A 27,477-nucleotide genomic window follows, 5' to 3' on the forward strand; every position below is an offset into this window, starting at 1 on the left:
TGACGTCATAGGTCAATGCGCGCTGCTCTGCGGGCCGCCCACCCCCACCCCCACGCCCGCTGCCCCCAGAAATGGCAGTTTCTGGGGGAACATCTGAGTGGGGACTTTTTTAGCTTAGAGGTCTCCTCTCCTCTCTGGGTTGCAGTTTTCTCCCTCTGTAAAACGGGAGAAACTCACCTTATGGAATCTTTGGAGTATGACTAGATCGTTGACCTAAACACAGACTAAATCAACCACCCACTGTCTGTCATTAAGTCTTTAACAAATATTTGTAAATCCTTACTCGGTGTCAGACTGTCTCCCTTTCTCTGTCCCCTTATCCTGTTTTATTCCACCCCCACCCCAAGGATTTATCCCTACTTGACATTAAAGTATGCATTTCTTTCTCGATCCTGTTAAAAAACAAACTTCTACTAAGTGTGAAGGTCTAATTGCCTTTATTAAAAGATTCATGAATCAAGCAGCATCTCATCTGTCAAGCAGAGATACTCCCAGAGGTTGTACAAAATGGAAGTCTTTTATAGAAAAGACGGTGAGACAAGAAGTCATGGACAATAGTGAAATGAAAGTTAATTCGGAGGAAAGTAAGCGTTCAGGTGAGGGCAGCTTCTCCTTGGCTAAGCTGTGGTGTTTCCATTGGCTGGGCTTGTTGCTGGGAGGGAAGAAAATCTCCTCCAGTTTTAGTAAAGTAATTGCAGTTACTGTTTGGGAGTGCAAGGTACGTACATCTCTTCTGGTTGGGGTCTGTAATTGATGTCTTCCTGTTTGGGGTAACTGAGGAGTGGCAGAGCATAAGAGCTCCCTCTGCAAGACTTCCTGACTCCAGTTTTAGTTAAGGTTTCTTCTTTTAAATTTTCACAATCCTATTTAGTTTCTGTCCCCCACCAACAGAACATCAGCCGTGTGAGGGCAGGGGCTGTGTCTGTGGCAGTCGCTGCTGTGTCCTCAGTGGGCAATAAACGTTGTGTTTTGTTTTAAATTATTTATTTATTTATTTGGCCGCGCGGGTCTTAGTGTGGCACGTGGGATCTTCGTTGCGGCATGAGGGATCTAGTTTCCTGAACAGGGATCAGACCCAGGCCCCCTGCATTGGGAGTGCGGAGTCTTGACCACTGGACCACCAGGAAAGTCACAGAAATGTTTGATTAGTGATCATGTAAGTATAGCTCATGTGCTAATTATAATAATAATAATTATTGCCTCCTGGACCTCATCCTTGGGATGTCCATCAGGCATCCCAAACACAAATTTGGCCTCTTTTTCCCATATCCTCTCCTCCTTCTGTGACTCCATCCATTCACCCACATCATCAAAGCCAGAGGTGGTGGACTCCCCTCTCCTCCTCGTCCTTTACTCCCCTGCCCCTCTCTCCCAACCCCTCCCTCAGTTGCCTTACTCTGTCCCTCCTCCCTCTTAAATTTCTGACCACTTCTCACCCTCACCACTGCCACCACCCCTATACTGGCCCTGTCATCACTTCACGGACCTGTGTAGTTTCCTGCTCCCAAAGCTCCCTGATCTGAGCTCACCTCACACAGTCTGTTCTTCCCATAGCAGCCACATGGAGTCTTTTATTTATTTATTTTTAAAATTAAATTAAAATTTTTTTGGCCACGCCGCATGGCTTGTGGGATTTTAGCTCCCCAGCGAGGGGCTGAACCTGGGCCCTCAGCAATGAAAGAGCTGCATCCTAACCACTGGACCCCAGGCAATTCCTATTTATGTATTTTTAAATTGAAGTATAGGGACTTCCCTGGTGGCGCAGTGGTTAAGACTCTGCTCTCCCAGTGCAGGGGGCCCAAGTTTGATCCCTGGTCAGGGAGCTAGATCCCACATGCATGTCACAACCAAGAGTTTGTGTGCCACAACTGAGGAGCCTGTATGCTGCAACTAAGGAGCCCACATGCCACGACTAAGGAGCCTGCCTGCCTGCTGCAACTAAGACCCGGCATAACCAAATAAATAAATATATATTTTTAAATTGGGGGTGCTTCCCTGGTGGCACAGTGGTTAAGAATCCATCTGCCAATGCAGGGGACGCGGGTTCAAGTCCTGGTCTGGGAAGATCCCACATGCTGCGGAGCAACTAAGCCCGTGCGCCACAACTACTGAGCCTGCGTACCACAGCTACTGAAGCCCGCGCACCTAGATCCTGTGCTGTGCAACAAGAGAAGCCACACAATGAGAAGCCCGTGCAGCACAACGAAGAGTAGCCCCCGCTCACTGAAACTAAAGAAAGCCCGTGCGCAGCAACGAAGACCCAACACAGCCAAAAATAAATAAATAATTTTTTTTTAAATTGAAGTATAGTTGATTTACAATGTGTTAGTTTCAGGTGTACAGCAAAGTGATTCAGTGGCATATATATTCTTTTTCAGATTCTTTTCCATTATAGGTTATTACAAGATATTAAATATAGTTCCCTGTGCTATACAGTGGGCCCTTGTTGGCTATCTATTTTATTTATTTATATACTTTTAAAATTATTTATTTATTTATTTGACTACACCGGGTCTTAGTTGCGGTGTGCAGGATCTTCTTTGAGGCAAGCGGGCTTTTAGTTGCGGCATGCGGGATCTAGTTTCCTGACCAGGGATCGAACCTGGGCCCCCTGCATTAGGAGCGCAGAGTCTTAACCACTGGACCACCAGGGAAGTCCCTGGTTATCTATTTTATATATAGTAGTGTGTATATGTTAATACCAAACTCCTAATTTATCCCCCCCACCCCCGAGAGTCTTTTAAAACATAAGTCAGGCCAGGCAATGCTCTATGGGCTGGAGATGCAGAGTTGAAGGAGACAAGTCCCAGCCCTTGGGGAGCTGACGTCTAGTGGAACAGGCAGACAAGAAGCAAGTAAACAACAGCACACACAAGAAATTTCAGAGTGCAGTGAGCCCAGGAATAAACTGGGCTATGTGACAGCGGATCTACTTAGTTAAGGAGGCAGGGAAGGCATCCCGGAGGAGGTGGCATTTACACTGAGTCCAAGGGAGGGGGAGGAGGTGGTGGGAACAGCATTTTAGACAGACAAAACAAAGAAGTGAGAGAGAGCCCAATGGCTCTGAACAGCCAGGAGGCCACAGTGGCTGGAGAGTTGAGTCCAAGGGCCCAGAGATGAGCTTAGGGGAAAAGTTGAGGCAGTCTGGAAGCCAGTCCAGGGAGGACCCTAGTGGCCTTTGCACACTCCTGGGCTGTTGGCTTGAAGCCCAGCACATTCCCACCCAAACCCCCTCCCCACCCCACCCGCATTCACCACCCAAGCTTCTTGCCTCTCGCTGCAGCCAGGTGAGGCAATGCACTGGTTCTCCAGACAGGAGCCGTGCTTCCTTCCAAGGCAGCCAGGCTTTTGCTCTCAAACAGTGCTCTCCTGCTGTGGTGCCACACCCCTCCCCCATCTTTGTAGAATTTTTATCCTTTGAAAACTGACTCATGCGGGAGGGATGGATCGGGAGTTTGGGATTAGTAGATGCAAACTATCATACATAGAATGGATAAACAAGAAGGTCGGGGCTTCCCTGGTGGTCCAGTGGTTAAGACTTCGCCTTCCAATGCAGTGGGTGTGGGTTCCATCCCTGGTCAGGGAGCTAAGATCCCACATGCCTTGGGGCCAAAAAAACAAAACATAAAACAAGTAATATTGTAAAAAATTCAATAAAGGCCTTAAAAAAACAACAAAAAAAACCCAAGAAGGTTCTACTATATAGCACAGGGAACTATATTCAATATCCTGTGATAAACCATAATGGAAAGAATATGAAAAAGAATTTATATATATGTATATATATATAAATTATACATATATATGTATAACTGAATCACTGTGCTGTACAGTAGAAATTAACACAACATTGTAGGGAATTCCCTGGCGGTCTAGTGGTTAGAACTTCGTGTTTTCATTGCCGAGGGCCTGGGTCCAATCGCTGGTCGGGTAACTAGGATCCCACAAGCCATATGGCCAAAAAAAACAAAACAAAAAGCCCCACAACATTGTAAATCAACTATACTTCAATAAAATAAATATTTTTTAAAAAAGTAAACCTTCTTAATAAACATTTTAAATAAGAAGAAAAAAAAAAAACTGACTCAAAAGTGACCTCCACCATGAAGGCATTTCTCCTGTCTAGGTCATGTTGTTCCAGCGCCCATCCAGCATGGCTCACAGTAATGATAGTGTTAGTAATGATGGCTCACGTTTATGTTGTGTGCTCACCATGAGTCAGACACTACTCAGACTGCTTTTCATGTAATGCTACATGAAATCCTCACAGTACCTGGAGAACAGGAAGGGGTGGTGCGGATGGGAGGGTGGGGTACCAGACCATCCCTATTTTCCAGATGCAGGAGCTGAGGCCACAGAGCTTGAGTGTCCTGTCCTGGCCCCTCCGCAGGAGAGTGATATGGTTAAGGGCGCCAGCTCTGAAGTTGGCTGGGTCAGGATTCACTTCCTGGCTCTTGTTTGGTTCCCAGCCATGGTGGTTACTCTTTCTGTCATTCCCAGTGATGGAGGGGCAGGAAATGCTGTGTTGGAGGAGGAGGTGATAGCAGAAGAAGCAGCAGCATTGGAGCAATCAGCCCTGTTTGGCCGAACCTGAGAATAAAGAGTACGTAACTGGGAGGGCTCTGCCCCCACCTCAACAGACTGGACTCCCCACCAGTTCAGCCACAGTGGTCTCAAGGGAGACTCTCCAAGCCTGCCCGATACAGGACACCCCCAAACAAGGATCCTGGAGAGGGTCTGGCCTCCAAGTGTTGAGAAGATCGTCACCCATGCTCAGCCAGGGCCCCAGGGAAGCTAGTGTGTCCCCAACACAGAGGCTCTCCTCTAGTGAAAGAGGCCCCCACTACCTTCCCAAGGAACCCCTAGGAATATTGGAAAAATAGGTTCTCTATTAAAACAGCAGCTGGGGCTCAGGGCACAGGCAAATACTGTTTCTCCCAAACGTGCCCTATGATAATGCGCCATATGATAGGGGTGATAATCGTAAGCAGTGCATTAAATAACATTGAACCACATACTGTGAAAGTCCTACCTTTTTTCAATTCCTTTTTTCAATTTTTTTAAAATTATTTATTTATTTGGCTGCATTGGGTCTTTGTTGCCGTGCGCGGGCTTTCTCTAGTTGCGGCGAGAGGGGGCTACTCTTCGTTGCGGTGTGCAGGCTTCTCATTGCGGTGGCTTCTCTTGTTGTGGAGCACAGGCTCTAGGCGCGCGGACTTCAGCAGCTGTGGCACACGGGCTCAGTAGTTGTGGCTCGCGGGCTCTAGAGTGCAGGTTCAATAGATGTGGCGCAGGGACTTAGTTGCTGTGTGGCATGTGGGATCTTCCCGGACCAGGGCTCGGACCCGTGTCTCCTGCATTGCCAGGCGGATTCTTAACCACTGTGCCACCAGGGAAGCCCTCAATTCCTTTTTTTTAATGAATTAAATTTTTTATTGAAGTATAGTTGATTTACAATTTTGTGTTAGTTCCAGGTGTACAGCAAAGTAATTCAGTTATACACGCACACACACACACACACATATATATTCTTTTTCAGATTCTTTTCCTTTATAGTTTATTACAAAATATTGAGTAGAGTTCCCTGTGCTACACAGTACGTCCTTGTAGTTCATCTATTTTATATATACTTGTATGTATATGCAAATCCCAAACTCCTAATTTATCCCTCTCCCTTTTTGTTCAATTCTTGAAGACCTTTATTACCCATCAAGGAGAGAGGCTCACTCTCTCTTGCTCATATCTCTTCAACAATTATCTAATCCTCATCTCCCTTTTTGAGCTCAGACGAAGGATGAGAGCCTTTAGAAGGCAACAGGATCTCGTTAGGATTTTCTTCCCTACATACATTTCATTGTGAAATTTTTTAAACATTTAGAAAAATGGAAAGAATTGTACAGAGAATACCCAGACCCAGATCGCACTATTAACATTTTGCTTTATTGCATGTCCATTCCTCTAGCCACCCGTCATCTAATTTTTTGATGCATTTCAAAGGAAGTTGAAGATTTAGGGGATCTAATGGACAGCATGGTGATTACAAGTAACACTGTATTGTGTACCTGAAAGCTGCTAAGAGGGTAGATCTTCAATGTTCTCACCACCAAAAAGGAAAAGGTAATTGTGTGATGTGATGGAGGCATTGGCTAATGCTAGGGTGCTTATCGTTTCACAGTATATGTGTATCAAGTCAACATGTCATACACCTTAAACTTACACAATGTTTTATTTTTTTTTAATTAATTTATTTTTGGCTGCATTGGGTCTTTGTTGCTGCACGCGGGCGTTCTCTAGTTGCAGTGAGCAGGGGCTCCTCTTCGTTGCAGTGTGCAGGCTTCTCACTGCAGTGGCTTCTCTTGTTGTGGAACACGGGCTCTAGGTGCGTGGGCTTCAGTAGCTGTGGCTCGTGGGCTCTAGAACACAGGCTCAGTACGGGCTTAGTTGCTCCGCGGCATGTGGGATCTTCCCGGACCAATGATCCAACCCGTGTCCCCTGCATTGGCAGGCGGATTCTTAACCACTGCGCCATCAGAGAAGTCCTATTGTGTGTTAATCACATCTCAATAAAGCTGGAAAAAATTTAAAAAAACAAAATTGAAGACATCAGTTCACTGCACCTCTAAAACACTTCAGCATGCATACCATTAACTAGAGTTCCATGTCTTTTTATGACTGTTGTAGCTTTTTTTTTAGGTGAAATTTACATACAATGAAATGCACAAATCTTAAGTGTATACTCACCTAGGCAAAGGTGAACACGGGAGTAACCCACCTCTACTGAGGTTCAGAACATCACCGTCACTTGGGAAAGTTCCCTTATATCCCTTCCGAGTCAATCCCTATCCCACCTCCCACCCTTCCAGAGGCAACCACTATTCGTTTATTGTGGGGTTTTTTTTTCACCATAGATCAGTTTTCTAGCTGGATTTTTTTTTTTTTTTTTGGCCAGGCGGCGGGGCTTGTGGGATCTTAGTTGCCCCACCAGAGATTGAACCCACACTGACAGCAGTGAAAGCCATGGAGTCCTAACCACTGGACGGCCAGGGAATTCCCTCTAGCTGGAATTTGAAAGCATTTACATTGTTTTGTTTTCACCGAGTTTAGTTTTACTAACCTATTTATGGCAGGGTTTTCCACACACTGTAAGATATATGACTACATTTTTAGAAACTGGGTCAGTAAGTCCCTATATGCCTGGGGGTGAGCTGCTTTACATCTGTCATCTGGCGTAATTATTAACAACACCCCGCCTTTCACTCTCAATAGTGTCTCCAGTTTGGACCATCAATTATAGGTCACCTTCTCTGTAATGGGAGGGGCTTTGAAGGCAAGCTTGGTGCAGGCAGGGATCTTTCTGTTCACTAGAGTAGCCCAAGCACTTGGGACAGGGCCTGACCTGTAGTAGGTGCTCAAGAAATATTAGCTGAATTTTAGATACATATATATATATATATTTTTTTAATATCTATTTATTTTTGGCTGCGTCAGGTCTTAGTTGCGTCATGTGGGACCTTTCGTTGCAGCCAGCAGGCTTCTCTGTAGTTGTGTCACGCAGGCTCCAGAGTGCGCGGGCTCAGTAGTTGCAGCACACAGGCTCTCTAGTTGTGGCGCTCGGGCTTAGTTGCCCTGTGGCATGTGCAATCTTAGCTCCCTGACCAGGGATGGAACCTGCGTTCCCTGCATTGGAAGGTGGATTCTTAACCACTGGATCACCAGGGAAGTCCCAAGATAGATAGATAGATAGATAGATAGATAGATAGATAGATACATATATACATATTTTAAAGCCAATTTAAAGGAAAACTTCTGCAGACATGGCCAAAAATGGGAAGAATTTACCCAAAACACTGCATTAATGTCACACAGTAGAGCTGGGTTGTCCAAGATGGTGGCCATTGGCCACTGTGGCTACTAAGCCCTTAAATACGGCTAGTCCAAACTGAGATGCGCCATAAGTGTGAAATCCATACTGAATTTGGAAGACTCAGTACAAAAAGCCACGTCAAATATCTCATCAATAACTTTTTTTTATCAATAACTTTTATATTGACCACATGTTGAAACAGTAATATTTTGGAAATATTGGGTTCAATGAAGTATATTCCTAAATTTTTTTTTTACTTTCTTGTAAAACTTGTTTTTTTTTTTTTCTTTTTTAAAAATGTGGCTACAGGGCTTCCCTGGTGGCGCAGTGGTGGAGGGTCTGCCTGCCAATGCAGGGGACACGGGTTTGAGCCCTGGTCTGGGAAGATCCCACATGCCGCGGAGCAACTAGGCCCATAAGCCACAACTACTGAGCCTGCGCATCTGGAGCCTGTGCTCCGTAACAAGGGAGGCCGCAACAGTGAGAGGCCCACGCACTGCGATGAAGAGCGGCCCCCGCTCGCCGCAACTAGAGAAAGCCCTCGCACAGAAACGAAGACCCAACACAGCCAAAAATAAATAAATATTTTAAAAAATGTGGCTACAAAAAAAATTAAACACACAACTCACATCATATTTCTATCAGATGGCAGGACACTAAAAAGTTAATAGTGATTCATATGCCTAAGTATGGTCAGGAAGAGCTTCTTATTTTCTCTATTACCTGCTTCCAGAAGGACTGAATGAGGGTTTTATTTTGTAACTTTGAAAGTAAAAAATGAGATACACATCATGAAATCATAAGTGAAGGAAATTGAAATCAGCTGTCGGAGGTGGTAGGGATAACCAGCATTGCCCTCAAGAGCCCCGGAAGCATTCACCCTCCACCCTGGGAACATGTTTATGTGGACTTTGAAAACTGTCCACTTTTTAAAACAAAAACAAAGGACGAAAAGGAACGAAATGTTCTGAGGTTGTTTTTATTCCAAGAATTCCATGGGCTCAGCCCAGATGCCGTCAGCGTGGGCTCGCCTATAGCACCCACACCCTACAGCACCACAAGGGCGCCCGGGGTCTACGGGAGTCCTGGTCCCCCAGCCAGTCAACGTGACTGAATCCGCCATCAAGGGCCGGCCTGGCTGCCCCCGAGTGGTCCCTCTGCGTCCCATACTCCTCGGGCGGGCGAGGAGTGGGCTTCAATGCCCCCATGTCCCACGCTTTCGGGGTCTGTGCCCTGCAGCCCTGCAGCTCTGTTCTTCTCAGAGGGCATTTCCTGCAGCCCCCCCACTCATCGCGGGGGCATCTCCAGTCGTGGACATCTTCTCTGTCCATGAGGTTTCAGGTGGCCCCTGCTTGGAGCCCCTGCCCAGGCAGGGAGTGGCCACATGCTGGGCTAGAATCAGAGTCCCTGTCCTCCAGGAGCCTGGGACCAGGCCCCAGCGAGGAGGCTAGGAGGCTGCTTCGGCCGCTGTGGGCTGGATCAGCATGGTGGTGGCCTGCAGCGGGTAGTAGCGGCCCCGCCAGGTCTTCCAGAAGATGCCCTTCTTAAGCTGCTGCCGCTGCCGCGGGATGGAATGGAAATACTGGCCATTAAGATTGGAGTGGCCGCAGGTACCGAACCACCAGCCACCTGCCGGGGTCAGAAAAAAGGGGACTTGGTTAGGCCCATGGGTCCTTGGGCCTCCACTGGGCCCGGGATGGGGATGAGGCTGGGTGTTGGATGTCACACACTTTAGATGAGATGTCTTTGGCAGTGGTTGTCAAACTGTGTTCTGAGGAACCCCAGGTTGTGACAAAGGCACCCCAGGGGCTCTGGGTACCCCCCTTCCCGGTAACTGCAGCTTTTATGTCTGTGACCCTGGCGAGTGACTTCTCCGCATCTGGCACATGGCAAACATTTATCCAAGCCTCTCTATGACTGTCATGCATCTCACTAGTTTATATTAGATTGAACCATATGAAATTAACCACTATTCCATCCTTCTTTGATCCACCAAAAGGCAGTTTCATATATTTCACTTCACAGGGCCCGGGCTCTGCCTCCGATTTCATTAGAACAAGATGGGGTCTGTCTCCATGGCTTTGCCACACACCAGCCACCATCCCACAAACGTCATCTCATCATATGTTCATAATAATCCTATGGTGTGGACGGTATGGTTCTACCCATTTTGAAGATGGAGTAAGTGAGTGTTAAGTCAGTTGCCCAAGGGTATGCTGCACGTAAGGAGAAAAGTGGGGAGGGAATAGATGGAGTTGAAGGCAGGGGACGGATGCAGAAAGGTAGGGAGGGGAGGTCCCAGCTGTGTGGCAAAGGGCAAGACAAGGAGGGACAGAGCTTGCTTGCTCACCAGAGAGGCTCTTTGCACAGTTCTTGTCTCCGCGGAGGTCGTGGTCTTGGTCCCAAGTGGAGAAAGGCAGGGAGAGGCCGCTGGGTGAGAAGGCGGCGGCACCCAGTTTGCTGGCCACGGGCGCCGTGAGCTGCAGGCTGTAGGCTGTGTCTTCGCCACCCAGGTGGACAGGGAACTGCAATGACTCGGCATTGCCCTCCCAGTCCTGCAGCTGCACAGCCAGGCGGCTGCCACGCTCCCCCATGATGCGGTGCACCTTCTCCAGGCCCAGCCAGAACTCACCTACAGTGGGAAAGACCCATCTGTGAGAACGACCCACCTCCGCGGCCCCCTCCTCCCCCTGTGCCTCTGGCCTGCAGGAAACACCCACCTTGGGGGTCTCCGAAGCCATCCTTGTAGGCGTCCCAGGGCTGGTTAAAGTCGACTGAGCCATCCTGGCGCCTCTGAATTACAGTCCAGCCTCCATCTGCTCAGAAAGGTGCAAAGTCACCAGGAGGATTTTTTTTTACAAGAGACCCTGACTCCCCCATCTGGCTCCCAAACCCCAAACCACCTCTAAACCAAGGGAGAGCAATGTTCCTCTCATCCATCCCAGCAGGACTGGAGGAAGATGGTTAAAGGAGGAAGATGGGCTGGTCAGCAGGCAGAGGACTCTGCCTGGATCTTTGTCCCAAGGATCCAGCAGGGAAGGAGAAAGCGGGGAGCAAGGGAGGGAAGGGGGGTGAGCTGCATTTGACAGAAGGACAACCGGGCCCATGATATTTGGGGTACCTGGGGGGCCAGAGCAGCCCTACCTGAGGTCATCTTGCAGTTAACCAGGAATGAGGAGGACCCCCGGGGCTGGATCTGGAACAATCCACTTTGCCTCTCTCCCTCTTCAAACAGCTCTTGGCAGTCCCTGGGCAGTCCTGCAGGGCAGACAAGGGTGGGGGGATTGAAGCAGAGAGCAGTCCTGGGGGTTCCAGGAAACAGGCATGTCTGGGGGCTGGGCAGCGGGTGACCGGGACGGGACGGGGCAATCTAGAGCTCATGACACCCCCCCCACTTGCCTAAAGTCTTCCATAGCACCCCATGCCTTTCCTCGACACAGTCTACAAGGCACCCCAGGACTGGTTGCTATACCCATCCTCCCTCTCCTGCACTGCACGCCCACCCTCTGGCCACATAGCCTTCCTGGTACCACACCCCCCTCCTGCCACAGGGACTTTGCACGTGCTACTGTTCTGAGACCCACTTCCCTCATGCCTTTCCTTGCCTCATATTAAAGGTCCCAGCTTCTGAAAGGGATCATGTCCCTGACCATCCCACCCAGACCAGGTTAGGGGCACTGAGGACTTCCTACTCCCCAACACTGGGGTCATCTGATGGTCTCTCTCCAACTCCCCACACTGAAGGAGGTCCATGAGGCTAGGGACAATGAATGGCTCTTTGCCCACCATGTGGCACCGGTGCCCAGGCTGATCCCAGCCCACAGCAGGTGTTTACTAAAGATGCCATGAAGGAATGACTGAAGGAGCTGGACCAGAGTGGGGATGGGGCAAGAACTGCGATAAACAGGAGGGGGCTCTGCTTTGTCCAGTGGCGGGAGGGGAATCAGGCCTGGATGGGGCTTGGGGACACCACAGAGGCCCTGCCTGGGGTCCCAGGTATCAGAGAGGGAGGGGGAAGGATTGAGGAGGGAAGGAGGGAGGAAAAAACGGAACGATGGCCAGGGCACATCGGCAGACCGGGGAAGTCCCCGCCCCCAGCCCGTCCCATGCCCAGCCCAGCCCAGGCCCAGCCCAGCCCGGAAAGTAGGGGAAAGGTCGCAGGGGGAAGGGAAGGCTCAGGTCGCGGGGTGAATGTGTCCACACTGTGGGAGTGAGGGCGGGCCCGGATGACTGGAGGCATTTTCTGGGCCCTGAAGCAGCTCCCCTTTCCCCTACTTTCCTCTCTTCCAATCACAACAGGCAGCCCGCCAAACCACCAATGTGGCTTCCATTAACACCAGCTGTTTGTCTCCGCAGCTCTGAACTTTCCCATACTTGGCTGGGGCGAGCCTGGAGTCCCCAAACCTACACATGACCCCCCCCCCCATCACATTCCCCAGCCTGGATCTATGCCTGCGGGCCCCACCCAGAAGCCACTCATACCAGGGCTACGGTTTGGGAGGGTGTAATGGACCCTTCCTGGTTGGGGAGGGGAGGGAAAGTGGTGGGACGGGGAGGTGCCAGAGCCCTCAAGACTAGAGGGCGTGAAGCCAGCAACCAGCCCGAGGGTGTGAAGAGGGAGATCTGAACTTTCACCCAGTTGGCTGCAGACGGCTGCAGATGCCAAGGTGGGTGATGGGGTAGGAGGACCACAAGGAAGCCAGCCAGCTCTGGAGCAGTAGGACAGAGACACCGCGAGCTGGGAATCTGTGTCAGATACCTACAGACATGTTAGGAGATCTGGGGTGCATGGGGCATACACAATAAAGGAACCAGAACTTGGGGGGGGGCGTGGGAAGGGCTGATCAGGGACTTCCGGGCCAATAGAAGGCTGTGGGACGGAAGAGGTGTGTGAGTCAGGAGCCCTGGATTTGTAAGAGATGCAAGAGTGGTGCGTCTGGCCAAGGAGATGGGGCTTCCCTGCCCTAGCCTCCCCTCCTAGATCCACACTCTAAAAGCCCATGGTGGGTGGCTGGTGGCCAAACATCAGAACCTCCCCTCCCAGGCCGCCATTCTCTCTTCACCCAACGAGGGCTCCAGCCTCCAGCCTCCCTAGCTGGCACCCTTTCGTCCCCCATCCTGTCCCTCCTAGAAGGTTCCAACCTCCAGGAAGGTGGCCCTGAGCTGTACCACCCCTTTTCCCACACCCCTGCAGCTCAAGTCCCCCTTGGACCCTGTTTCCCAGACGCCTGCTGCTCCAGTTAGGGGCCCATGGGAAATCCCAGTGGCTTGCTGGGAAGAAGGGTGGGGTGGCCCCGTGGGGAAGGGAGAGGACTGAGGAGGGGGTGTCCCAGTCACCCCTTCACCAGAGGCCCGTCAGCCCACAGGGACGCAGGGCCGGGGCCTCTCTCCTTCTCAGTAAGGTGGACCTGACGAAGGTGGGGGGCAAGAATAGTGGGGGGGTGGTTTCCGGAGAACAGCAAAGGTCTGGACACTCACTGTGCAGGCGGCTGATATTTTGAGCTGGGCCAGCAACTTGGGCCATCTTGGGTAGCCTCTTCCTCCTGGCACGCTTGGCCACCCCGTGGCCCAGGTGCATGGGGGCCAAGTGGCCCATCTGGGACAGGACAGGAGGAGGGGGTCAGGTCTGGCTGGCTCAGGCTGCTCGACCTGCTTAGCTCCACGTCCAGACCCATAGGTCCAACTTCAACCTCCCTCCCCACCTGGGGCAAGCATCGGGCACCTGGCTCTGCAGATTCTGGATTCTCAGGTGCTGCTTCTCCAGGTGCCGCTGCTGCTGGGCCACCTTCTGGAAGAGTTGCTGGATCCTGCTGTTCTGAGCCTTGAGCTGAGTCTGGGGAGAGTATAAAACCCTGGTGAGGATCTGGCCTTCCGCCGCCAACTTCTCCATTCATCCCCGGTCCTACTCCCAACTCTCCATCCTTTGAGGCCCGGGCAGGAGAGCCCAGGGAGTCCGGGATGCGCCCCCTCCCGTCCACACCCTTCCAGGGCAGTAGGAGCGTACGTACCTGAAAGCTGCGGAGGGTCTCCGGGACTGCATCGCCGCCGGGAGGGACCAGATTCTCCGGGGCGAACGGAGGTGCGGCTGACCCCTCAGGATCCTTGCAGGCGGCCCCGCACGAGCCCAGACGCCGCTCCAGCTCGCCCAGCTGCCCACGGGTGCGCTCCACGTGCTCGCGTAGCCCGTTGCCGAGCTGCAGGAGCCCGTGCGCCAGCACATTCACCTCGTCCCAGGAGGCGAAGCGCGGCTTCTCGGGAGGCTCCGGGCGGCCCTGCGCGCTCAGCAGCCCGGCGGTGGCAGCGCACAGCACCAGGGCTGCTCCGGCTGTTGGCGCACAGCGCATCCTTCCGGGTGGTGTGGACGCTGGGACGCGGGGATCGGAGAGGCAGGGGTGAGGGGGCGCAAGGGGGACTCGGAGGTCGAGATGAGACGGGTGGAGACGCGGGGGCCCTGGTGGAGACTCCCTTGGGTGCAGAAGCCAGAGAGCAAAGACTCGAATCACCGCTTGGCTTGTGCCCGCTACGCCCTCTATTATAAGCACAGTGCGGGAGTAGGAGGCGGAGCCTGGGAGGCGGGGCGCGTGGAGTTCCGGGGACGGGGCGTGGGGCCGGGGGTGGGGTTCAGTTGATGGAGGCCGGGTAGTTTTGGGGGTGAGGGGTGCCCTGGGAGGTTCAAAACTCTGGCTCCTCCCACCAGGCCCGGACGTGCGTGGTCAGCCGTGCCTTCTCTGCTGACCGTGGGAGACGTGACTTCCTCTCCCCGTGGTCCTTTTCCAAGCGCCGGAATTTCGAGCCCCCCCCCCAGCCCCCGCTGCGCCCAGTGGGGAAAAGGCGCTGGTGTCAGCGGGGACGGGGCGTGCGGGCTGCATTCCTGACCCCCTCCCCAAGTCAAAAGCTGGGGAAGAGGGTCCTGGTACGCTCAGTCCAGCAGGGCTAGGCGGAAACCCGGGACCCCTCAAACATCCCCGCCTCCGGAACGCCTCCCGGAGAGCATCCCAAGACCAGGCTGGTCTCCCGGGGAGACATCTCGGGCTTTCGCGCTCCTTCCCGCTCAAGGCTTGGTCGTTGCAGGTGTGTTTGTGGGATTCTTTAACGTCCCTCATCCCACTCCGCACAACTTAGTGCCCAGGTGGCAGGGCCCAGATTTGTCTTGTTCAGTCTCCAGCGGGTGCCTCTCTCCCCACTGCCCACTCTCTACCCTCAGGGTCTTCAGAGTGTTTGCCTGAATCAAAGCAGGAACCTTGGGACAGAAAGAGGGGATACATGGAAGGAAGTTCTCCCCATTCTCCCTCATTCATTCATTCATTCATTCAATAAACAGTCCTCTGCTCTCCTACATGGAGTTCCCAGGCTGGTGGAGAGACCCCAACACTCTGAGCCTCGGGTAGGGACAGAGTTGGGACAGAGAAAGAACTGAGTGAGGCTGTGAGGTGGACCACTTTCATTTCACAAGGCTAAGCATTTATTCAACAAACTTTTACCAAAGTTCTCCCCCTCCATTCCCACCAACTTCCCTATACCTTGCCTGAAAATTGAGGCTGGCATAGAAAACCTGCCTGCCAGGAAAAACCCAGGGCACGATGGCTCAGAGAACAGGCAAGAAAAACAGGGTTGACTCAGCAGGGCTCCGAGCCAGCTCAGCCTCTGGAATCCAACACTGTGTGCCCCATACACTTGGCTGGGCCAGATGCCAGGATAGCAGATCCCGGCAGCAGTGACAGGCAGGTGGGAAGGGCACAGAGGAAAACCTTGGCAAGGAATAGATCCAGATAGCCACCATCTGACCTGGCAGCCGGCCTGTCCAGCCCCGAGCCCCTGGCCTCCTTCTGAGTGGGGGACATAGCTATCCAAGAGTGAGCTCTCCTCCTCCCTGGCTTCTTGCACTGAGAAAAATGATCAATTACCTTCCCAACCTGAAGGCCTCTTTCTGATCCACTCTGAAGTAGCTTCTACCTCTGTGCTGTGTTTCAGAGGGCACAAAGTACACCCAGGCCTCTTAGAGGCACCTTCAGTGAGCAGGCTACAAAAGAATTTGTCCAGGGACCCAGAGCTGGCCCTGAATTATATCTTAAAAAACTGCTCTGTGGAATATACTTCTGACCCAGCAATAACATATCACCATGATCAATTGTTTCTTTGGTACCTGCTGTGTGCTGGTTACTATGCTGGGTCCATAATGGTGGGCAAGATGCCCCCTCCACCCAATGTAGGCTACTCTGGGTGAAGTAAATGGCGTTAGAAAGGTGACATGCGGGCTGGAGTCTCTCATCAGAAAGTGAAGCAGTAAAATTGACTTTTTTTTTTTGTCTGTCTGTGGGCAGCTGAAAGGAAAATCCCTGCCTTTGGGAAATTTCGGTCTGGAGCAGGACACAGTCTCATGAACAGTGTCTTTCCATCTGTATGTATCTCTAGGACCTAATTACTGGGGACCCCTCAGTCCCTCTCTACTAGTCTTCAATCATTGGGGCTTCTGGTGGGTTGTATGGGAGGAGCTGATCTGTCATTGGAGGGGCTGTGTATAAAAAAGTAGCAGCAGAGACTTCCCTGGTGGTGCAGTGGTTAAGACTCCATGCTCCCAATGCAGGGGGCCCGGGTTTGATCCCTGGTCCGGGAACTAGATCCCACATGCATGCTGCAACTAGGAGTTTGCGTGCCATAATTAAGGAGCCACGTGCCACAACTAAGATCTGACACAACCAAATAAATAAATAAATAATAAATAAGTAATGAAGTGTACAACTCAAGTAAAAAACAAAGTTGTGCACTATTGTGCACTTGTTATATGCCAGGAATTGTTCTAAAGTGATTATATATTCCCTTAATCCCAATAACAACTGCAAATGAAGCAGATACTGTTACTCTATCTTATAAATGAGGATGCAATGAAAGGTTAAGTACTTGTCCAAGTTCTCACAGTTATCTAGAAAGAGCCAGGATTTGAAACCAGGCTGCCTGACTCACAGCTCTGCTCTTAGCAGCCATGCTACCTTTATTCATAATAGCGCAATGATCCTTGCTTCCTGATATTTGCACTCTTGGGTAGTTCCTCTCCCTCATATAACCAAGAGGATATTGTTGAAATGACAATGTGTGTGACTTCTGAGGTTAGGTCATAAAAAACATGTGACTTCCTTCTTGTTCTTGATTAGCTCACTTGCTCCGGGAGAAGCCAGCCACCATACTGTGAGGACACTCAAGCAGCCCTTTGGAGAGATCTGCAAGGTGAGGAACTGAGGCCTCCACCCAACAACCAGCATCAGCTTGTCTGCCACGCAAGGGAGCTATCTTGGAAGCAGATCCTCCAGCCCCAGTCAAGCTTTCAGATGATGTAGCCTCACTTGGCATCTGTTAGCAACCTCATGAGACTCCAAGCCAGAACCACCCAGCTAAGCTGCTCCCAAACTCCTGACCCACAGAAAAGTAAGAAATAATAAATGTGTCTTGTTGTTTTAAGCCACTCATTATGCAGCTAATACAGTAGCCAACATTTAAGTAGTGCCCACCCTGCACTTGGCATTATTTTATGTATTTTACATATATTCATTCACTTAATATATCCTGTAAGGTCTCTATTTTAAAGAAGGGGAAACAGAGGTACAGAGAGATCACATAGTCTGAGAGAGGAGGTGTGGGGGGAATAAAGTTTCCCAGGAAGACTAGGATTATTATTGAGCTTAAACCTGCTCCAACCATGCTTTATTTTGAGTTCTGCCAGTGGCGGACATGGAGTGCAACTAATGCTGCTCCCATGAGTTGCAATCCTGTCTCCTGCTCAAATTTGCACAGAAGCCAAGCCCCCTCTGCCAGCTCTGCTCTCCCACCCCCCCCATCCCCACCCTTTTTTTTTTTTTTTTTTTTTGGCTCAGCCGGGTCTTCGTTGCTGCACATGGGATCTTTTTAGCTGCAGCATGCAGACTTCTTAGTTGCAGCATGCATGCAGGCTCTAGTTCCCTGACCAGGGATCGAACCCAGGCCCCCTGCATTGGGAGCATGGAGTCTTACCCACTGGACCACCAGGGAAGTCTCCCTCACCCATGTTTTAGGCACAGATCCTGCATGATCCTATGCTGGACCCCACAGGCCAAACTCCACCTGAAGATACGCTTTGTTTGTTCTGCCCAGAATTTTGAGTATCAGGAGATTTCTAATGAAAATCCGGAATTTCTGCTTCTCTTGAAAAATTGGAAGGTCCAACAGGAGTGGTCTGCAGTCCTGCTTGTTTGCAACGGTCCAAAGCTGAAGGGGAGCTGCCCTCTTTGGCCAAGGGAAGCCCTCCCGCCCCATCACTGCTGTGCGACACAGGCCATTCCATGTTCTGTTTTTTTGCAGATCCTTTAAGCCTCTGATCATTGCCTTTGGGCTGGTGTTTTTCTGTTGCCAGTGCCAGCCTCAGACCAGGGCAAGAGGGACCTCTATTATGGCACTGCACTTTGGAGGGTGAATGCCTCCACCAGGCAAGGAGTTGTGGGAGCAATGGGTATACTTACTGGAGCCCATAGACTTCCTTTTAGACCATTGAGTTTCCATTTGGGCTGGTGGAAAAGTTCTGGAACTAGGTAGAAGTTGTACAACATTGTATGTGTACTTAATGCCACTGAATTGTATACATTAAAATGGTTAAACTTTTTCTATTATGTATGTTTTACCACAATTTAAAAACTCTAATCTAAAAAAAAACCAAATCTTATTAAAACAAAAAAGAAATAATAAATTTGAATCTGGCCTTTCATATTGTTTTGAAGGTATATTTTAAAAACTGGGAGGATAGAACATATTTTATTATTTAACAGCATTAGTGTATCAGTTTTCCTTTTTTTTTTTAGGAATCAGGAGCATTTTTTTTTTTTAAAGCTGTGGTTTTTCTTTTTGAAGATGTTGGGGGTAGGAGTTTATTAATTTATTTATTTATTTTTGCTGTGTTGGGTTTTCGTTTCTGTGCGAGGGCTTTCTCTAGTTGTGGCAAGAGGGGGCCACTCTTCATCGCTGTGCGCGGGTCTCTCACTATCGCGGCCTCTCTTGTTGCGGAGCACAGGCTCCAGACGTGCAGGCTCAGTAGTTGTGGCTCACGGGCCTAGTTGCTCCGCGGCATGTGGGATCCTCCTAGACCAGGGGTCGAACCCGTGTCCCCTGCATTAGCAGGCAGATTCTCAACCACTGCACCACCAGGGAAGCCCAATCAGTTTTCTTTTGCTGTGTAACAAACATTCCCCAAACTTAGTGGCTCAAAACCACATCCAGTGGACTCAGCTGAGCAGTTCTTTTCCCTGGTGATCCTCCCTCACATAAAGGAAGAGAGGCATATATATATATATTCCACACAAATATATATATATTCCATATATATTTCTTTTCTCTGTCTCTCTCTGTCTCTCTCTCTCTCTCTCTATATATATATATGTATGCAAGATTTAATTGTAAGGTAGTACCTATTCTCAGGATTTGTAACACTTACATGAACAGACAGAAAAAATATTTTCTACTTAATTATGTGTAAAGATGAGTTGCTATTTTTCTGATGCCCATTCTGATACAACTACTTTTCAGGTCAAATATTTACTGTGCCCAAATGTATTCAATTAAAATCATTACTCTGTGAAATAAATAAAACCGAGATGATTCTTGTACAAAAGAGAGAGGAGTAGGGCTTCCCTGGTGGCGCAGTGGTTGAGAGTCCGCCTGCCGATGCAGGGGACACGGGTTCGTGCCCCGGTCCGGGAAGATCCCACATGCCGCGGAGCGTCTGGGCCCGTGAGCCATGGCCGCTGAGCCTGCGCGTCTGGAGCCTGTGCTCCGCAACAGGAGAGGCCACAGCAGTGAGAGGCCCGCGTACCGAAAAAAAAAAAAAAAATAGAGAGGAGAAGAGAGAGAAACATTTATATACAGAAAGACACATGTATATACATATAATATGCACACACACCTATTATACACATGCACATATATAATGCACACATATACATGTATATATAAAATACACATAGAAAAAAAGATAATCACACACACTTTTTTGTGTGTGAATGATTTGAGGGTATGCTGCAGACATGATTAGTGCTTTTACTAAGAACAAGGCCTTTCACTTACGTAACTGCAGCACAGATAGCAGCTTGAGGAAGTTTGAGCCTGACATATTGCTGTTATCTAATCTTCAGTCCAGATTCCAGTTTCATCATGTCCTTTACAGCTGTTTTCTCCCCCTCTGGGGTCCCATCCAGGATCACATGGTGCATTTACTTGTTGTGTCTCCTTAGTCCTCCATAATCTGGACCCGTTCCTCAATCATTCTTTGTCCTTCACGACATTGACTTTTTAAAAATTGTTGATTTACAATGTTGTGTTAGTTTCAGGTGTACAGCAAAGTGAATCAGTTATACATATACGTATATCCACTCTTTTTTTGATTCTTTTCCCATATAGGTCATTACAGAGTATTGAGTAGAGTTCCCTGTGCTATACAGTAGGTTCTTACTAGTTACCTATTTTATGTATAGTAGTGTGTATATGTCAATCCCAATCTCCCAATTTATCCCTCTTCCATTCCCCCTTGGTAACCATAAGTTTGTTTTCCACATCTGTGACTCTATTTCTGTTTTGTAAATAAGTTCATTTGTACCTTTTTTTCTTTTTTTTTGGCCACACCTTGCGACATGCGTTACTTCCCCGACCAGGGATCGAACCCATGGCCCTTGCAGTGGAATGTGGGGTCTTAACACAGAACCACTAGGAAAGCCCTGTACCATTTTTTTTGACATTGACTTTTTTGAAATGCACACACTAGTTATTGGTGGAATGTTCCTCACTTTGCATTTGTCTGATGCTTCCTCCTGATTACTATGCATTTTTTGGCACTGATATTGTGACCTCCGGGCATAGTACCAGGGGGCAAATCTGTTTGCCCATATTAGCACCGTTAATTGTGATTTTTAAAAATTTATTCTTGGGACTTCCCTGGTGGTTCAGTGGTTAAGAATCCTCCTGCCAATGCAGGGGACACGGGTTCGATCCCTGGTCCGAGAAGATCCCACATGCCACAGAGCAACTAAGCCCGAGCGCCACAACAACGGAGCCCACGTGCTGCAACTACTGGAGCCCGTGGGCCTAGAGCCCGTGCTCTGCAACAAGAGAAGCCACTGCAGTGAGAAGCCCTCGCACCACAACGAAGAGTAGCCCCCACTTGCCACAACTAGAGAAAGCCCGCGCTCAGCAACGAACACCCAACGCAGAAAAAAAAAAATTCTTTCACTGAGACATCATTGACATAATATTATATTAGTTTCAGATGTACAACATAATGATTCGATATTTATATACATTGCCAAATGATCACCACAATAAGTCTAGTTAACATCCATCATCATACAGAGTTACAAAATTTCTTTCCTTGGGAATTCCCTGGTGGTCCAGTGGTTAGGATTCTGTGGTTTCACTGCTGAGGGCCTGGGCTTAATCCCTGGTCACAGAATTAAGACCCTGCAAGCTACACGGAGTGGCCAAAAAAAAATTATTTTCTTATGATGAGAGCTTTTAAGATTTACTCTTAGCCACTTTTGAATATATAATAGTATTATTAATTATAGTTGCCATGCTGTATGTTACAACCCCAGGACTTCCTTATTTTATAACTGGAAGTTTGTATCTTTTGACCTAATTTTGATTATTTTAAGCATTTTTATTTTTTACATTTATTTTGTTGAAGTATAGTTAACTTACAATGTTAATTTCTGCTGTACAGCAAAGTGATTCAGTTATATGTATATATACATTCTTTTTCATATTCTTTTCCATTATGGTTTATCACAGGATATTGAACATAGTTCCTTGTGCTATACAGTAGGACCTTGTGTTTTCTTCTCTTTGTTTGTTTGTTTTGCGGTACGCGGGCCTCTCACTGTTGTGGCCTCTCCCGTTGCGGAGCACAGGCTCTGGACGCGCAGGCTCAGTGGCCATGGCTCACGGGCCCAGCCGCTCCGTGGGTGCTTCCCGGACCAGGGCACGAACCCGTGTCCCCTGCATCGGCAGGCGGACTCTCAACCACTGCGCCACCAGGGAAGCCCAGGACCTTGTTTTTTATCCTTCCTATATATAATAGTTTGCATCTGCTAATCCCAAACTCCCAGTCCTTCCCTGTCCCACCCCTCCTCCCCCTTGGCAACCACAAGTCCGTTCTCTATGTCTGTTTAACCACTTAACTTTAATATTGGATGATCAGTGCTGTAATGGGGAAGCACAGGGGCCTAGAAGAGGTCAGAGAAGGGACCTATCCCAGCAGGTAAGGCTTTTTGGGCAGGGGCCCTGGGGCTGAGGAACAGTAAGATTATCCAGATGAAAAGGATATGGACTGGGTGACCCAGATTGGGGAAGAGCATGAATAATGCATTGTAGCGTGGGATATGTGACTGATTCTTCCCAGACGAGCCCAGAGGGACATTGTATGTGGACATCCCAAAACAAGGCTGCTGGCCCCCCAGGAGTGGCCCCCGCCACCCCTGGCAACTGCCCATGCCCTTTCCTGTCAGCCTTTAGTCACATCAGGTCATCAGGAGAGGTCAGTTTTAGGGCAGGAGCCTCAGAATCTCAGAGCAGAAAGAATGACTCAGATTCTGGGCTGGGGCTCCAGAAAGGAATGGAGTGGCCTCTGCCCAAGACACTCTCCCCATCGCCACCCGTCTCCCAGAGTCCTCCCAGCCTGGGAGCTTGCGTGTGTGTGAACCTGCCGCCTTTGGACACCAGGGCAAGCAGCCCTGAACTCACTAGGGTAAGAATAATAATTATAACAGTGCACATTAATTTAGCACTCACCTTTATCCCATTAGGCACGTGCATAGTCTATGTTTTGTCACCCTTTAATCAGCCCTGAAAACGAAAGCATTCCTTTCCCTTTTGGACTGACAGGAAAACTGTGATGTTCTGAGATGTTCACATACTTGGCCAAAGACAGACAGCTTAGAAAGGCCAAGATTTCAACCTAGTTCTCTCTAGTTCCAAACTAATGAATCTTTTTTTTTTTTAATCCTGTCTGTTTTTGTAAGTTACAATTTTGAATGGGGAAGGCATTTGCATTGTGCCAAACCCCAAAACTCTAAAAATCATAGCTGGAGGACTTCCCTGGTGGTCCAGTGGCTAAGACTCCCAATGCAGGGGCCTGGGCTCACTCCCTGGTCAGGGAACTAGATCCCACATGCCGCAACTAAGAGTTCGTATGCTGCAACTAAAGATCCCGCATGCGGCAACGAAGACCTGGCTCAGCCAAACAAACAAATAAATATTTTTTTAAAAAAGAGAATATTAATTTTAAAAATAAATAAAAATAAAAACCATAGCTGGAGAAGTCTCCCTTTTCCTAATTGTGTGTCCACCTAAAACTTTGTTTGAGAATGTTTATCCAGGTTTATTCATAATCACTTTTGAAGTTTTTTTGTATGTCTAAACATTTTCCTTTTCAAAATTGTTATGGACTGAATGTTTGTGTTCCCCTAAAATTCATTATGTGGAAACCCTAATCCCCAGGTATGATGGTCTTTGGAGGTGGAGCCTTTGGGAGATGATTAGGTCATGAGGACGGGACTCCCATGATGGGATTGGTGCCCTTAGAAAGAGAGACAGAAGAGAGCTTTCTCTCTCTCTCCACCATATGAGAATACAGCTAGAAGGTGGCCATCTGCAAGCCAGGAAGAGAGTTCTCCCCAGGAACCGAATATACCAGCACCTTGATTTTGGGCTTCCCAGCCTCCGGAACTGTGAGAAATAAATTTCTGTGTTTAAGCCACCCAGCCTGTGGCATTTTGTTATAGCAGCCCAAGAGGACTAAGACAAAAATGGTGGGGAAAGCATCTTGGCAGTATATTGTAGTGTAATTGACATACCATGATCTGCACATATTTCAGGTGCACAATCTAATCAACGCTGACCTATGTAAACACCTGTGAATCTATCACCATAATCAAGGTAATGGAAATCTCTATCACACCCAGAAGCTTCCTTGTGCCTCTTAAGAACCTCTCCCACTGGCTCCTCCCACCTTCCCCAGGTAACCATGACCTGCTTTCCGTCACTACAGGTAAGTTTGCATTTCCTAGAATTTTATATAAATGGAATTACATAGAGTACATAGAATGTACTCCTTTCTTGCCTGCTTTTTTTTTTTACTTAACACAATTATTTTGAGATTCATCTCTGTTGGAATGTGTATCAATAGTATATTTATTTTAAACGTTGATATGGATAAACCACAGTTTCTGTATACATTCATCTGTTGAAGGACATTGGGGTTGTTCCAGTCTTTGTTTATTAAAAATAAAGCTGTTGGGGCTTCCCTGGTGGCGCTGTGGTTGGGAGTCCGCCTGCCGATGCAGGGGACACGGGTTTGAGCCCTGGTCTGGGAGGATCCCACATGCCACGGAGCAACTAGGCCCGTGTGCCACAACTGCTGAGCCTGCGCTCTAGAGCCTGCAAGCCACAACTACTGAAGCCCATGGACCTAGAGCCTGTGCTCCTCAGCAAGAGAAGCCGCCGCAAATGAGAGGCCCACGCACCGCAACGGGGAGTAGCCCCCGCTCGCCACAACTAGAGAAAGCCCACGCGCAGCAAGAGACCCAACATAGCCAAAAATAAATAAATAAAATAAATAAATTTAAAAAAAATAAAAATAAAATAAAGCTGTTATGGACATTCACATACACGTTTTTTTTTTTCAATTTTTTAAAATTGCAGTATAGTTGATTCACAATGTTGTGTTAATTTCTGCTGTACCGCAAAGTGATTCTGCTATACATATATATACATTCTTTTTTATGTTCTTTTCCATTGTGGTTTATCATAGAATATTGAATATAGTTCCCTGTGCTATGCAATAGGACCTTGTTGCTTATCCATCCTATATGTAATAGTTTGCATCTGTTCATCCCAAACTCCCAATCCCTCTCTCCCCCATTCCCCCTCCCTCTTGGCAACCACAAGTCTGTTCTCTGTGTCTGTGAGTCTGTTTCTATTTCATAGATAAGTTTATTTGTGCCATATTTTAGATTTCACATGTAAGTGATATCATATGGTATTTGTCTTTCTCTTTCTGATTTATTTCACTTTGTGTGATAATCTCTAGTTGCATTCAATGTCACATACAAGTTTTTGATGGGAGAGTGCTTTCATTTCTCTTGGAGGAAATTTTTTTAAATAAATTTATTTATTTATTTTTGCCTGCGTTGGGCCTTCGTTGTTGTGCGCAACTTTATCTAGTTGCGGTGAGCAGGGGCTACTCTTCATTGCAGTGCGCAGACTTCTCATTGCGGTGGCTTCTCTTATTGCAGAGCATGGGTTCTAGGTGCACAGGCTTCAGTAGTTGTGGCATGCAGGCTCAGTAGTTGTGGCACACAGGCTTAGTTGCTCCGTGGCACGTGGGATTGTCCCTGACCAGGGCTCAAACCCATGTCCCCTACATTAGCAGGCGGATTCTTAACCACTGCTCCACCAGGGAAGTCTGGAAAATTTTTTTAATTAAAGATTTTAATTTCAATCTCCCTAACACTCTTGTCCCCTATCTGTCCAGTTCCCCTCACTCATACCCAAAATCACTGTCAATAGTTTCTCCTCTGTCATTCTTGCATTTATTTATACAGATATAAGCAATTTTCCCCACTATCTTTACACAGAAGATAGCATGTCACATGCACTGTTTTGTATCTTTTTTCACTTGACATAAATCTCAGAGCTCTTATCAGCCCATAGAAGGTTCCTCATTTTTTATATAGTAGCTGAATAGTATTCCATTTATACTTGTACTGTATTTAACCAGGTCCCTATTAAGGACCTGCGTTGTCCCTAATCCTTTGCTATTACAAACCATACACTAATGAATAACCTTGCAGACTGTCATTTTGTACCTGTGCAATTATACCTGGAGAAAGAGTTTCCCAAAGTGGAATTACTAGGTCAAAAGGGATATATATACGTAATTTTGATGAATTTTACCAAATTGCCCTCCATGGAGTTGGGCCAGTATACACTGGCACCAACAATGAGAGACCACTTATGAGAGCACTTATTTTCTCTCAGCATTGTCAATAAATTAGCTTATTAAACTTTGGAGTTTTGCCACTCTGATACGTGGAAAACGGCACCTCACATAGTTTAAATTTTCATCTGTCTTAGTATGAGATGACCTTTTCAGATGCTTAATAGCCATTTGTATTTCCTTTGCCCTATTAAAAAAATTCTTGTGTTGTTCTTTCTGTTATTGATTTCTACGAGGCAGATTAAGTCTTTGTGATATGAATTGCAAGCTTTTTTCTCAGCTTTTCATTCGTCTCTAACTTTGCTTTAAATATTTTTTGCCATACAGAAATTTTATGTGTGTATGAGAGAGAGCAAACTAATCAATTTTTTAAAATGTCTTCTAGATTGCAGGAGAAGGGATAGAATAGGAGTTTGGGATTAACAGATACACACTACTATATATAAAATAGATAACCAACAAGGACCTGCTGTATAGCACAGGGAACTATATACAATATCTTGTAATAATTTATAGTGGAAAAGAATCTGTAAAAGAATATATATATATAAATGTATATGTATACATTTATATATACAAATGTATATGTATTCATATATATGTATTACTGAGTTACTTTTCTGTAACCTGAAACTAACACTACATTGTAAATCAACTATAATTCAATTAAAAAAATAAAGACCAGCTTTTCGAGGGTGGCAGCGAGCGTGGATAGGGCGCTATGAAGGCCTCGGGCACGCTTCGAGAATACAAGGTGGTGGGGCGCTGCCTGCCGACCCCCAAGTGCCGCCCGTCGCCCCTCTATCGCATGCGGATCTTTGCGCCTAACCATGTTGTTGCCAAGTCCCGCTTCTGGTACTTTGTATCTCAGCTGAAGAAGATGAAGAAGTCTTCAGGGGAAATTGTCTACTGTGGACAGGTGTTTGAAAAATCTCCCCTGCGGGTGAAGAACTTCGGCATCTGGCTGCGCTATGACTCCCGCAGTGGCACCCACAATATGTACCGGGAGTACCGGAACCTGACCACAGCCGGTGCTGTCACCCAGTGCTACCGAGACATGGGCGCCCGGTACCGTGCCCGGGCCCACTCGATCCAGATCATGAAGGTGGAGGAGATCGCAGCCAGCAAGTGCCGCCGACCAGCAGTCAAGCAATTCTACGACTCCAAGATCAAATTCCCACTGCCCCACCGGGTCCTCCGTCGCCAGCACAAGCCACGCTTCACCACCAAGAGGCCCAACACCTTCTTTTAGATGCAGGACCTCCCTGTCCCCAGGTCTGCCCAAATAAAACTCGCTGGGAAAACAAAAACAATAAAATAAAATAAAGACCAGGGCTTCCCTGGTGGCGCAGTGGTTGAGAGTCCGCCTGCCGATGCAGGGAATGCGGGTTCGTGCCCCGGTCCGGGAAGATCCCACATGCCGCGGAGCGGCTGGGCCCGTGAGCCATGGCCGCTGAGCCTGCGTGTCCGGAGCCTGTGCTCCGCAACGGGAGAGGCCACAACAGTGAGAGGCCCGCGTACCGCTAAAAATAAAATAAAATAAATTAAAAATAATAATAAAATAAAAAATAAAGACCAAAAAAAAAAGGTCTTCTAGGTTTTGTCACAG

At 48.3% G+C, this 27,477-nt stretch overlaps 1 protein-coding gene, 1 long non-coding RNA gene, 1 other non-coding gene and 1 pseudogene across 3 annotated transcripts; 2 read left to right on the top strand and 2 right to left on the bottom strand.

Annotated features, from left to right (window-relative positions):
• Positions 1-2,581: 2,581 nt before the first annotated feature.
• TRNAR-CCU (transfer RNA arginine (anticodon CCU)) lies at positions 2,582-2,654 on the bottom strand. The gene has a single exon. It is a non-coding gene; the product is annotated as a tRNA-Arg (tRNA).
• Positions 2,655-8,827: 6,173 nt separating this feature from the next.
• ANGPTL4 (angiopoietin like 4) lies at positions 8,828-14,403 on the bottom strand. The gene is made up of 7 exons (XM_027085310.1): positions 13,873-14,403; positions 13,587-13,697; positions 13,343-13,460; positions 11,009-11,122; positions 10,585-10,680; positions 10,215-10,496; positions 8,828-9,493 (listed from the first exon to the last, which is right to left on the bottom strand). Exons 1-7 carry the CDS (start codon positions 14,206-14,208, stop codon positions 9,312-9,314), a joined length of 1,239 nt encoding a protein of 412 aa, XP_026941111.1. The 5' UTR covers positions 14,209-14,403; the 3' UTR covers positions 8,828-9,311.
• On the top strand, positions 14,126-18,493 carry LOC113608644 (uncharacterized). Its single transcript, XR_003428373.1, has 3 exons — positions 14,126-14,256; positions 17,014-17,284; positions 18,194-18,493. It is a non-coding gene; the product is annotated as an uncharacterized LOC113608644 (long non-coding RNA).
• Positions 18,494-26,558: 8,065 nt separating this feature from the next.
• Positions 26,559-27,173, top strand: LOC113608645 (60S ribosomal protein L18a pseudogene; annotated as a pseudogene).
• Positions 27,174-27,477: the final 304 nt, after the last annotated feature.

This window comes from Aethalodelphis obliquidens, unplaced genomic scaffold (assembly GCF_003676395.1).
Source record: "Aethalodelphis obliquidens isolate GAN/ISIS:26980383/991018 unplaced genomic scaffold, ASM367639v1 scaffold53, whole genome shotgun sequence".
Taxonomy (NCBI): domain Eukaryota; kingdom Metazoa; phylum Chordata; class Mammalia; order Artiodactyla; family Delphinidae; genus Aethalodelphis; species Aethalodelphis obliquidens.

Coding starts and splice junctions, on each gene's coding strand:
- ANGPTL4 (XM_027085310.1), bottom strand. CDS start 14,208: ATGCGCTGTGCGCCAACAGCCGGAGCAGCCCTGGTGCTGTGCGCTGCC. Junction 13,698..13,872: donor AGACCCTCCGCAGCTTTCAG/GTACGTACGCTC, acceptor TACTCTCCCCAG/ACTCAGCTCAAGGCTCAGAA. Junction 11,123..13,342: donor AAATATCAGCCGCCTGCACA/GTGAGTGTCCAG, acceptor TCTGCCCTGCAG/GACTGCCCAGGGACTGCCAA.